The 13738-nt window shown below is 38.6% G+C and overlaps 1 protein-coding gene across 3 annotated transcripts; it reads left to right on the plus strand.

Annotated features, from left to right (window-relative positions):
* Positions 1-11: 11 nt before the first annotated feature.
* Positions 12-13320, plus strand: RNMT (RNA guanine-7 methyltransferase). 3 transcript variants are annotated; one of them, XM_083518733.1, is made up of 12 exons: positions 12-217; positions 1483-1739; positions 1911-2159; positions 3449-3569; positions 4362-4484; positions 6147-6262; positions 6811-6992; positions 7808-7972; positions 8672-8789; positions 10187-10288; positions 11278-11311; positions 12381-13320. In XM_083518733.1, exons 2-12 carry the CDS (start codon positions 1515-1517, stop codon positions 12416-12418), a joined length of 1473 nt encoding a protein of 490 aa, XP_083374859.1. In that variant the 5' UTR covers positions 12-217; positions 1483-1514; the 3' UTR covers positions 12419-13320. The 3 variants fall into 3 exon arrangements, with proteins under 3 accessions (XP_083374859.1, XP_083374861.1, XP_083374860.1); XM_083518735.1 differs by having other exon boundaries at positions 125-217; positions 1615-1739; XM_083518734.1 differs by having other exon boundaries at positions 181-327.
* Positions 13321-13738: the final 418 nt, after the last annotated feature.

Raw genomic sequence — 13738 nt, forward strand, 5'->3', positions numbered from 1 at the left:
ACCTCTGGGGCTTGTAGTCCTTCCCGGCCAGCCGCATTTCTTGCCGCGTCTTGGTGGAAAGGGAAAGGGAGGCACGCTTGGCACGTACGCCCAAGTAGGCGCGCCCGCCCACTTCTTTCGGAGGAGGAGGAGGAGGAAGGCGCGCGTGGGTGACCCGGATGCAAAACTGCGCCTCGTTTCCTGAGAGCGGGACGGTAGAAAAACTCAACTTTGGCGGGTGAGGAAGGTGGCTGCGCAGCGGGGCCGCTCGTGGGGTCTGAAGTTCGGGGCGGAGAGGCGGCGGCGGCGTCCTCGTGGCGGGGCAGAGTTAGGCGCGCTGTGCCGGGCGTAAGTTTGGGCCTACGCCGCCGCCGCCTCCTCGCACCGTTTCGTTTTTCTGAGGCCTTAAAGGAGAAACGGTCGGTGGTGGGGGAGGGGAAGAGTTGTGGCTATTTGAATAATAATAACGGGCCTCTCTCTCGCCTCTCCCTTCGTCCTGGTGTGTGAGAGGCCTCTGGAATCGGGGGCGGGAGGTTTCCACGCAATGGGACCCGCGAAGCCTGTAGCTGCTGGGCCCGACAGCCCTGCGTTGCGGGGCCCGTAGTTTTTGCTCGCGCTCACAATGCGCTCCGGAGCTGCGGTTTCAAATCCTCGGTTCAAAGCGAAGTGAAGGGCTGCTTAATTCTGCTTTGGCCTGGTTCCCAGGAAACTTAGGCAGTCTTCAGTCTGAACGTGATTTTTGCTGGGAGTCATCTCCTTGAGCACAGCGGGCCGGCCCCTCCCTTTCTCGAGTAGGCGTGTGTATGGCATTGTTTGGGGGGTGGAGGTGGTCGTTCCTTTTAATGGCAAACTCAACTGAGGGGCGCTCGCGGGATTGTAGACAAAACGGACCACCGAAACAAAAAGAGATGAGCAGCCTCAGAGAAAACCCAAGTTTGCAGGCATACAAAAATTATTAAATAGAGGAGTTTGTATGGGAGTTATGGTCAACCTCACGGCCCCCTCCCCCAGCTGGTCACATGATACTAGGTGGGGGACACAGTAATGGAATAGACCATATTGGAAGATCACATAATACACAAGAGAGCATAATAATCCATATTGCTAAACAGCTTGTTTGTCTTTAGGAGAATGGCAAAGGGCTTTGTGGGAAGAAGTTTGGATTTCTGAGATAGATGCTTTAAGTAGATATTTCCATGAACTATTTGTTTTCTTGTGGAAAAGGTAAATGCCACCTTGAGTCTCCTTTAAACAAAGAGGCTCAATATACAAATGATTTTTCTTTTTTTAAAAAAAGATTTAAACATCTTGGGATTCAAAATCAAGTTAGGCTGAATATGAGCACATTTTAGCATACCAATTTTAAACATAACAAGAACTTCATTTAGCATGCAGTGGAAAACCATGACAACATCCGGTTTATCATGTTAATACAGAATCAATTATAACAGATTGGGGGTCTGAAGATTTGTCTTATATAGATATAAAACTTTCTGTTTGCAGATATTTATAACACAATAATATTTGTTGGAAGCATGGCTGAGTTACTAGACAGCGGAAAGAAAAAAAGAAAGAAATTTGAAGAAGCTGATAGCGCAACTGCCAAAGACTCACAGGCTGATTCCTCTATCATAGCAAATGATGGTAAAACTTCTAGTACATGTGATGAAGATAAGGGAGATGGGAGTGATCTTGATGACAAAAGACTGAAAAAGATGAAATTTGAATCTGAATCTGAAGAGGTTCCTGCAGATAAAATGGTGAGTGTTTCAAACAACAATTTTGAAGCCTTTTTTTCTTTTAAGCATTTGTGCACTGTAGGCAGAAAATGTCTGTTTAGTTGCAACACACATTGATCAAGGTCATCAACTTTATATACTGATTGAGCTAAGGAATTTTTCTTCCATACCAACATGACTATCTTTCCACAGGCTAGTGTTACTGACACAGCCAGTTTGGGGGTTCCAGAAGATGGAAAGAACTTGCTTGAAGAAGCAAAGAGAGATGCTTCCCCAGACCTAGAGATAAAGCCTGCTGTCACGGTGGAAGAAAATAAAGCAACAATAAATAAAGAACATTGTGACACAACTGAAAAGGGAGATGCCAGTGCTGTGGACAGCAGGAGAGCAAGAAAAAGAAGAGGGGATTCTGATCTTGACCAAAGCCCAACAAAGAAAAGAGTAAGTGTTTCCATAGCAGTTAAGTCTTTATTCTTGAACTGTAGCAGCACTAAGAGGGGAAAAAATAGCTAGTCTGTATTTCCTTAATCGAGGGATGTGTTTCCTTATTCCTCTGGATGTTTTTGGACTACAGTTTCCATAGTCCCTTATTGGCTATGCTTGGGGCTGAAGGGAGTTGGAGTCCAACAACATCTAATGGGTCACAGGTTTCCTACAGACTTCGTCTTTGTTTGCATTCATGTGTCATGACAAAACATAGTCAAATGGCTCCTGCTTGGCCCTTCCTGGTACAAGAAACAAATTGTGACTCCCGACTTAGCATTACATCTGAGCTGACTATCTTATTCTTGCTTTATGGATTGCATGTGAAGCTAAGGTTTGATAGGTTGTAATGCTAAACAAGGGTTCATAATTCTTTGATCACACGGATGGAGAGTAAAGCAGGAGCAATCTTTATGTTCACAATAAATGATTAAATTTGTCTTAATGGCATGCAGACTGAACATATGGATGATCTCCTGTTAAGACTGCTTGCTTGCATGATTGGACTTGCAGTTTCTCTTCTTGGTTCTCCAGCTGGGTATCTACAAGTTCTAAAACAGATTTTGGGAAGGTTCCTCCAACCCTCGGGAGCAGATTTTGGGAGCGCACCCAGCAGGAAGTGGGTGAAAGGAAAAGTTGCACTGTATAGGTCAACTCCTGCTTGTGCTACATTGGATCTCGCCCTATGTGGTGTTTAATCTTAGGAATTTTGTATGAAACAGTACTTTTATATGTTTATTCCTAAAAAAAAATCCTTCTGGGTGGGGTAGGAAGCTGGAAAAAGCTGGACAGAGTTCAAGGTAATCTAATTAGTTGCATGAGACATGCTATTATTTTTATAGTGCTATTAACTTTCCAAGGTTATTTAAGTTACAGTATTTCTAAGGTTTTTAAAGTACAATAATTTGTTGATCATCTAGTAACGTTCTTATTTACCAAGTGATTTCATTTTAGATTTCTACATCAAAACCAGATACTCTACCTACAAATCAGTGGTGGTGGTGTTTTATGTTAAGTTTGTGTAAAGCTTTTTTTGTACTGTTCATAGTGCATAATGTGCTGTTCATAGCACATAATGCTACCACTATTAGGGAAGGAATAGGAGTAGGAAGTTAGAAATGTAGGTTGTGAAGATGGTAGAGTCATCAGATTTTGGATCCAGAGCTGCTGTGTGCTTTAAATAGCAAATGAATGCATATAAAGCCTCATATTTTTCACTTTATCTTTTATTTGATGTTCTTGTGCAGCATACTGAAACTGTAGCAGCACATTATAATAAGCTTGAAGAAGTTGGATTGGAACAGCGTAGTATGAGTCGCATTTTCTATCTTCGGAATTTTAACAACTGGATAAAGAGTGTGCTCATTGGTATGGCTATATATTTTGAAATATATATACTTCTAGTGTATTCATATTTTCAGATGCTACTTTGTTGGGATCAGATCTTGCACTTGATTTTTGAATCCCAAATATGAAACCTTATATCTAAAGCAAAAGAACCACTATAATGTTCACATGTTTACTCTGTACAGTGCTCCTTAATGTAATACTAATTTATTGTTTGAGTGATTTGAGTGAATTCTATGATTGAGTGTTGGACTAGGGCCTGGAGTTTACAGGATGATATTGAGCTAGCCACTTTCTCTAAGCTTAACCTGCCTCACAGTGTTTTTAGGATAAAATGAAGAAGCGAACCATGGCTGTCACCTTGAGACAGCATATGAATGTAGTAATAAATAAAATAATTACACTATATTTAGATATGTATTTCCTACGTCTATCGGAGTCTCTGGCTCTCAGTTTTAAGTGCTATGAACTTGTAATTGCAAAATTATTGTGAGCTAAACTACAATATTTTTTCTTTAAGAGATAACAAAAAATAGATGCCAAACCTTTACATTTACCTGGGAATAATTTCCAGTGAATTCAGCAGAACTTATTTCTGAATAGGCATGCATAGGATAGTATTGTAAATGCTTTTTCCATGCTTACATTTTAAATTTATCTCAAACAAATGAATCTTCTTTGCTTTTAGTGGAGTGCAACTTTTTGTTTAAGTTACTCATGAGATGATAAAACTCCCAGAATTACGAAAGGAAATGCACAATAGATGTATTTTTTTATGCATGCTAAAGATTTTATGTGTCTTTTCTTTCCTAGGTGAATTCCTTGAGAGGGTGCGGCAGAGAAAGCAAAGCATTGCAGTTTTAGACTTGGGATGTGGCAAAGGTGGGGACTTGCTAAAATGGAGAAAAGGCAGAATTAGTAGGCTTGTATGTACAGGTAAGAAGGCAAATTTGATATGAACAATGTACCTTGGGTTTATTATTCATAAAACTCAATTTTTTAGCAACTAAAAATTCACATTGGAAGTCAAGTTTCTTCCAGTATATGGGTACCTCCATAGAAGAGTCCTGCTGCTTGCCTGAACCTACCAGCCTTGCCATGGTAAGGAGACATGGAACAGAGACTTCATGGATTATCTTAGGGTTTGGCAGTTTCATTTTGTTCTGTATCTTCGGAGGAACTTGATTTAAACACTGAATCACTTAATATTTGGAAATGCATAAACTGTTACTTCAGTTCCAACTATTTAGCAAAACTGGTCTGCAATGCCATCAGCCAGTCTTTGCCAACCTGTTGCCCTACAAATATTATATATGCATTTTCAATTAGGCCTAACCAGAAGAGGATGATGGAAATTGTAGTTCAATAGCAAATGGAGGGCCACATGTTCAGCATTGCTGCCATATATGGTATATGATATACCATATGTCATCTGCTTACATTGAAAAACTCTGCAATTGTCTTTAATTTAGCTGTTAGCATTCCAGTACTGTATTTTCATAGCAAGTTACAAAAAAGTTATACAGAAACAATAACAAACAGAATGTCCCCTCCATCCCTTACCAATTTGCTATGTCTCTATGCTAGATACACATTCCAGGGCTTGACCTTTGGAAGTTGCTATTTCATTTAATATGATTGCAGCTTGAATTCTTCATTGTTTCAGCTTGAGCTTCTTGTCCTTTTTAAGTTCAGGTATTTTACAATTATTATATCCTGTCGTATGGCAAGCACTATTTTTTAGTCAAAAATCACTCTGCAAATTACTTAATTGAGATGGTTCCTGGGGTTGTCTCCAGATTTAATGTAAAAGCAAACTATTTATCTGTGAAGGCATTTACTCAAATAGCTTGCTGAGAGTTCTTTAACTCTGAAATACGAGGTTGCAGTGTTAAGAGTAGTTTTCAAGTCTTTTGTTCAGATATTGTTGTTTGTTGCTTTCAGGAATACTTTTCTGCAGCTATTCAAAAGTCTAAATTAGGGTTTTCCAAGGCTGTCACCCCTTATATATGTATTCACTGCCTGCTTAGTATAGCTGAAATTATTACTGCCTTTAGCTCACTAACAATAAATGACAAAAAGCAATCCCAGTATTGACCTAGAGATGGCAGCACAGCCTTCTTTTTGTTTTCCAAAACATATGTAAATAGTTGTGTTAGGTAAGCATTCTTAAAAAGTTTTTTACGGTCAGAATAAAATTACTGATAGTCATTTTCTTCACAGCATTAAGAATTCAAATTAAAAGTTGTCATGTTACAAAAAAGTAGTGTACTAAATCAATTTTTTTAAATTAAAACTTTGAGTTAAGCCAAGAATGTGACACAGCATTAGTTTTGAGAAAAACACACACCTCTTCCTAATGTAAATATTTAATATTAAATTATGAAATCTTTTTGCATATAAGGTGCAAATGCTTTTCTTTGTTTCTTAAGTGTTTTGGTTATGTACAATGATTTTTAGCATACCCTATGCAGATCTCTGAGTAGTTGTGATAAGCAGTTGCCAAATAAAATACTTTTAGCCTTCAATTATATACTTGCCTTCTCCTGCTTTACAGCTTTCTGAAGAGTTTTTTGATTATGCGTTTTTTAAAAATAGATATTGCTGATGTTTCCGTACAACAGTGTGAATCGCGGTACTATGATATGAAAAACCGTGGCCGTCAAAATGAGAGAATATTTAGTGCAGAATTTATAACTGCTGACAGCACAAAGGTATAGTTATTCCATGCTTTTTAAAATTACTTGTAATTTCTTTGATATAAAAATAAATGGGTGTCTAAAATGTAAATGAAGGGAAAGGTTAGAAAACAAATGTGTAGAAGTAAACCAGCCATTGCATTATTTTCTACATGATTGCATAGTTAAAGACAAGATCTGCATGAAAATACTACTTCTTTGATCGGGTCACTTTATCAGGAACTCTAAATAAGTTAATGTAACTATTCTTGTATGTGCTGTAGTGCAGATTTTTGCCTAAAAATAATTTATCTCCAATATTGGTGTTTCCTTTCAAGCAAGAAATATTTTTAGTTTTTAGTTCCTAACATTGGAGATAGGAAAATATAATGGGTTATGGTGATTGAACTTGCAGGTTGTCAGTTGAAAAGAGCAGAAAAATAATTAGAAGACTTTAGGTTTGTGCCTCCTAGATTAAAAAAACTGTGTTTTTGTGATAAGCATACTGGAACAATGCAATTGTTTTCCTGTCCCATTTTTTTCTCTGACAGCAAAAATAAACAATTCTCTTCTGTTTGTCTTAGGAACTTCTCTCTAAAAAGTACAATGATCGAAACATCCACTTTGACATTTGCAGTTGTCAATTTGTGTATCATTATTCTTTTGAGACATATGAACAAGCTGATATGATGCTTAGAAATGCCTGTGAAAGACTTTGCCATGGAGGATATTTTATTGGCACAACTCCAGACAGCTATGAACTTGTGTAAGTGTGTACGAATGATGTTTTTAGGTAATAATTGAGGGTGGATACTTTTTAGACTTCGTGCAGAATATGTACACTAATGAAGAACTAATGTACTGATCCATTAGAATTGCACAGTCACCCACCTTATACACCTGCAAGTGTTTGTAAGGTCTCTTGACTGCAGTTTTTCCACACTTTCCATCCCACACCTGCCTCAAAATACAAGAGTTAGCACATGAAAAGGAATAAACTTTCTCCATAGGTTTTGCCAGACTGTAGCCACAAAGAAAGTCTGGCACCCTCAAGAAAATTCCAGGCCCTCTCCTTGAATTTCCATCTTTTGTCTGCAATAAGTCTGGAGATTTTATTCTACTATCTAATAATTCACTTGGTTTTTGCCAGCAAATGCAAAGGCCCCTGACTATCTAGTCCAAATATATGCAATTTAGCTAGATGTGCATTCTGGCAGGCAGGGCAGAGTATCTTCGTCTGCCATAAATATTGGAAGTATTATCATACGTCAGCTGAAGGAGGCCAGCAACCTCACCAGTGCAGTTGAAAGCAAGATTATCTGACTGGCCCAAATATTTTTTCTACTTATTTAAATTCATGAAAATGAATTAGGGAGATATATTACTGAAATTACTTGATATATGGGAAGTTAATATATTATTGCTCTAAATAGTCCTGGGATAGTATTTTATCATTGTTTTACTGTATCTGACTTCATTAGTGAGGTTAGAGATATGTAAACAGGCCCATACTGTTGTGTTATGTTAGTTAGACGGTTGTGTGGGTTTTTAATTCCTTGTCGTTTTTTTATGCTGTCATAGAAAGCGCCTTGAAGCTTCAGAAACAGACTCTTTTGGGAATGAAATATACACAGTGAAGTTTCAGAAGAAAGGAGATTACCCCTTGTTTGGCTGCAAGTATGATTTTAACCTGGAAGGAGTGGTTAATGTGCCAGAGTTCCTGGTCTATTTTCCATTGCTGGTGGAGTAAGTTTTTATGTTTTACCTTTTATTGTGATTGTGATTGTGTGTGTGTGTGTGTGTGTGTGTGTGTGTAAATGAAAAATGGTTGCTAGAGGAGTGCTATGTCAGCTTTTAGCCACTTGAGCTAAAATGTGGTAATTTGAAGGTTGGTCCATCATATCCTAGATATTTGAACAAAATCTGACATGCCCTCCCTTTTAACAGCCTTCCTTTTTCTTGGCATCTTGTTAAAGCCAGGGTACTTGGTTCTACAGGGCCATGGTATCCAGTTTTCTCTTCTATACTGCATAGCTGTTTTGCCAGGTTCCCTCTTCTCCCCTGCTTATTATTTCCACTATAATGGCTGTTTTCTGGTCTTTACCAAGGCCCTCCTGAACCTTGAGTATCTAACCCCCTGAGCTGCACTTTCAGGGTGTGGTTGCTGTTATAGTTGGGCATCAGTAGGTGTATGCATGCTGTACTGTGTATGTATATACGATAATACGTATTTTAAATGTACAGTACTGTTACTAGTTTTTTTAAAAAAAACATGTTCACATTAAGTAGTGGTGAATTTAGATGAGTTGCAATGTTTCTTATGATCTTGTCATTGTGACACAGAAGTAGTTTTTGGAAATTTGAATGATGCTTTGATGATCACTCATAATTTGTGTTTTGTGCTTATTAAGCATTTATATTTCTAACAAAAGTTATTTTTCCTAGAATGGCCAAGAAGTATGGCATGAAACTAGTCTACAAAAAGACTTTCCGGGAGTTTTACGAAGAAAAGGTTAAGAATGAAGAACATAAAATTCTTTTGCAGCAAATGCTGGCATTGGAGGTTAGTTTTCAAATGCACATAGACAGATTTTTCTAATTGTCAGCCTTGTCAATTGTTGCGTTGCTTTTTGAGAAACACTGTGCAGTAATTCTAAGACAAGTTAATTTATATGTTTAGGTAGGCTATACTAGTTATCCATCTTACATTGCATTTGAATGGGATTGTGTTAGGTATGCTTTATTTCATGTACCCTGATATCTTGGTGTGTTCTGTCAATGTACAATCAGTGTGCAGATAATTACACTGCAGTTACATTTCTCATTTATTATAAACATGCTCACTTGGAAGTGTCCTTTTGATAATCTGTAGAACATAATTCTAAGTTGATGTACTGTACTTTGAATTCCTCCATTTCAAAACTTTCGGCTCATTGTAGTGCTAATGGCCTACTTCTGCAATAAATAACAATAATTAAATCATGATCATTAGAAATCTAAAGGATCTTGTATTGATACAAGTGTCAGGCATGTTTAGCCTGGAAAAGAGAAGACTAAGAGATTATATGATAACTATCTTCAAATTCAGTGGTACCTCAGTTTTCGAACGTCTTGGAAATCAAACGGTTCGGTTTTTGAACACCAAAAACCCAGAAGTAAATGCTTCTGTTTTCAAATGCACCTTGGAAGTTGAGCAGCTTCCACTGAGGTACCACGGTATTTTTCTCAATTTTCTCTTTAAATTTGCAAACTGCCCTTTGTGTTTTGGCTTTCGAATGTTTCGGAAGTCAAATGGTCTTCCAGAACGGATTACATTCGAAAATCGAGGTTTCACTGTATCTAAATGGAAGATGGAGAAAGCTTGTTTTCTACTGCTCTGGTGGGTAGGACCAGAACCAATGGATTCAAATTACAAGAAAGAAAATTTCTGACTAAACATTAGGAAGAACACTCTAGTAGAATGAGCTCCCAAGGTTTTTAAACAGAGGTTGGATGGCCATCCATCAGGGATCCTTTCACTGTGAACTAGATGATTTGTATGAATCTGTGTGTTACACATCCCAGGCTGTGGTCTGAGGACACTCCTTTTGGAAGCTAAGCAGGTCTGGATCTGGCCATTGCATGGAGCGTGCTTAGGAGCACAAGGTGAACCCCTATGAGTTTCATCATACAAGAAATCAGAGCTATAAATGTGGAATGCAAGGTGACAGAGTTGGTGACACAGAATACATCTTTCATTGGGTCAACTACTAAATAGTATTTGGGGGCTTACAGTTGGAGCTATTATGACTGGGTATAAATACCTCATTTCTTTGTCACTGTTAGCTCAAGGGCATAGTAGGCATCAGTACAGACAATTTGTGTCTGAATTTTCATTTGGGCAGGTACACAACAGTATTTTTTAGTTTGCCAGCCCTTGGCTTTATTTGCAGTAATTCTGTATAATCTGTTTTTCCCCAGAAATACCCTGCTGATGAAAGTTCCAGGCTGGTCTCAAATAAAAAAGAGGACTATGAGCATGCAGAAATGCTTAAGAATGGTGGGAAAGCCAAGTTACCCCTTGTAAGTATCAAGTATCCAGTCTCTGGAGCAGATCAGGCTGCTTGCAGCCCACTCTTTGCCTTCTGTGTCTCAACACTTGGCAAAGCTTATGCATGTTGGGTTGGTTCCATGGAACTGAAAAACTCAGGATAGTGCCCTGAAAACTCATTGATGGCAATGTGCTAAGTGGAAAAGAGCATACCTTCCTGATAGCGCCATTGTGAAGCAAGAAGTAGTGACAAATGCTGGCCACCAATGGTGCTGCTGGATTTCTGTTCTTTTGTTTCTGCAGAATTATGAAACTTCTATTGCCATTCTAATGCGCTTGAGTACTAGTCTCTCTGGGCATTAGAGCAGCTGCAGGGAGGCCTGTGCAGGAAGTGGCTTCTCATTGTTTCTTTGAAAGTTTTCAGCTTTGAAAGGAGAAGGAAATGTGCTGTATTCCCTTTTGTTTGGCATCTGAACTTTGGCAATTACAACAGACTTATTTCTGAAGAGATAGTCCATAGTCATAATCTATGGTGCTCAAAATCTTATAGTATCAGCTTTGCAATTTAATCTATAAAAGCTATTAACATATAACTGTACTAGACAGCCTGCCTACCACATACTAATGCAAGTCATTTGCATCCTTAAAATAAAAGAGAAACTGCTTGATTACAAAAACTCATGTGTCTCCTTCCCTGAATGTGCAATCAGGCATAGCTAAGTACATAATAAACCCGCCCCTGTACAGTGAGATACTTCAACTCACTGGTTGATCACCTTCTGAATGTGCTAACAAATCTTTCCCTTTCAATGTGAATACTGAAGTACAGTGGTGCATGTTTTGGCTTTCTGAAATCTGAAACTATTATTGATATCTGAAGCATTAAAATATTGCAGCAGGAAGGAACAGTTTGTCCCTGGAGAGAGAGAGAGAGAGAGAGAAAGAGAGATATTCCTGCTAATTGCTTAAAATGTATACAATAATTTGCTGTCTGTAAATGAGACATTTTCTTTCTTTCAAGGGAACCCTGAGTAAATCTGAATGGGAGGCAACAAGTACGTACTATAACTGATGTTTAAATATTACTATAATAGTTCAGTATTGTATTTTATTCCCCCAAACCTGTTCTATACCTGTCAGGCTAGTTTGTTTTTAAAATGTAAGAATTTCTCCAGCAGGAACTTTTTATGAGGGTATCTGCTAAGCACAGAGTTTTCAGGAAAAACGAGCGATACATAGCTGCTATGTAAAAATGCCTCTAGATCACAACTTCATTCAGCTCAAGTACATCACAAAGTAAATGTAGTAGCAAAATTGTTAGCTAACCAAGATTTGTTCTTGGCTGTAGAGCTTGTGGTAAGCGAGGCTAGAGTTTAACCACAAGCCCCAGTTCAGATGACACGGTAAGCCAAATGTTGGTTTACCTGCTATCGGAGCACAAAGGACCAGACAGGTGTTGGAGTGACTACAACTTCCTCTCTGGGAATCTGCAGTTTGGTGATTTGGCTTACCATGGTGTGTGAACCAGGCCAATATTTTTTCTGTTAGGTATAGCCAGACAGCTTTGGTGCTATAATTTTTTGGCTTGCCTTTTGGTTTTGGAGGCTCATAATAGCTGTCAGAGCTCTTATAAACAGAGCTGTTCCCTGTGTCTGGCCAAATACCGAACCAAATTGGGTTGACCCAGAATTTGGCTGGATCACGTTTGGAGCAGCCCCAAATCACTCTGAGTTGGATCAGGTTCACCTAAAGTGAAGTGGTCTTGGCAGTAAGGAGAGAGACGGGAGAAGGAGAACTGCAGGCATCCTGCATGTGTCTTCTTTCCCCCTCCCAACTGAATGTTTAATTAGGATTTAAACCCCCGCCCAACCACCTGAATGTGCAAGGCCCTTGCATCAGTTGATGGCCTGTATCTGAGTGAGGTTGGTGGAATGGGTCAGATTAGGAGCAATCCAAAGCCCAGGAGCACCACTAGAACTCAAGGCCCTAGCACCAGTGGCCTCAGATTGGCAACCCTTGCTCTAAGCTCTATTAGATGGTTATATGTTGTCAGATTTGGTTGTTTATGAACAGAAATCTTTGAAACAGGAGAAGGTTAATGCTTTCTTTTTCATTTTTTTCCAGGTATATATTTGATTTTTGCCTTTGAAAAGCAGCAGTAAAAGAAGGCCACAAAAACACAATTGAAGTGATCTAGCATCCAAAGTGACAGCTATTTTATATTTTTATGTTTAAAAGTGTGCAGGACACAACCAAATTGGGCAAGCTTACCTATGGTTTATGGTTGACTGTCTGTGACAGATGGAATTTTGTTTTGTGTGTCTGTCTATACACACATACACAATATGATTTTTTGTTTGGGGGATAATTGGGTTCTTACTTTTAACAAAGGATACATTTCCTGAAATACTTAGTTTGCGTTCAGATGCATTGGTTCATTACTGACTGCTTATAAACTTACAGCATGACAGTGATCACAGGATGAAGAAATTATAATGTAGCTTCCATCCAGATGGTAATCCAGCTGTTTCCATACTCTTTCAATACCTTGACAAGCCAAGGTAGTAAGGGTCTTGGTAATTTATTGCAGATAATAAGCTCTACATGCTGTTTAAGCTGCCCCCAAGTTTTGAAGTGTTCATCATGCAACAAGTGTTTATTTGAAATTGCCTGTTGTTCTGCTTCACAAAGTTGCAGACAAGCAAATTTGTAAATGTCAGCTGAATTCAGAACCACTGCACTCCATGGAAAAATAGCTGCCCCCATTCCAGAACTATGTAACTGGGTGTTTCCTTTTAGAGGAGAAACCTTTGTCAACCAGTTTAAGTGAATGACGATGTGCTTGCATGCATGTGAGCTCTGTGCATCAGAATGCCAGACATCATTCATTGGTTGGGCTTTTTATCGCCACTCCACAGTGCAGTATTTTCAATGTTAAATAATTGTGGTTGATGTGTCAGATGGGGAAGTATTTGGAGGAACACGAATTTTGTTGTTTGTGCTCATTGGTGTGTAATTTTTCATAGTATGTGATCAAGATTAAATAGAATTCTGTTCTGTACAAGCGATATGTGTCTGAGTTTTGTTTCCTTATTACATGACTGTTTATGCAGAATGGTCCAAAGAACTGAATGTGCAAGTAGCAAAACAGTCACTAAAATAACCCTTTGTCACCGAGAACTTTTGCAAACTAGTTGAGCTTTGGAAAGCAGCATAGAAACACAGTAGAATAAAGTTAATTACATAGGGTGAAATTAAACATTACTGTGAGCCATTTTAGTGAATCTTTGAACAGGAGATCCTTCAAATATTTAGAAGAAGTAAACTGCACATCAGAACTTTGCATGTCATGATTGTCCTTTGTGCATGTTTGTATCTTGCTGTGTGTGACACAATACATAACTCTACATATATATGGTAAAACATATGTTTGTGTTCATTGAACATGAGTGACATGTGTAAGGAATTGTTAATTGAATATT

Source organism: Podarcis liolepis (assembly GCF_965112155.1).
Source record: "Podarcis liolepis genome assembly, chromosome: 8".
Lineage (NCBI taxonomy): Eukaryota > Metazoa > Chordata > Lepidosauria > Squamata > Lacertidae > Podarcis > Podarcis liolepis.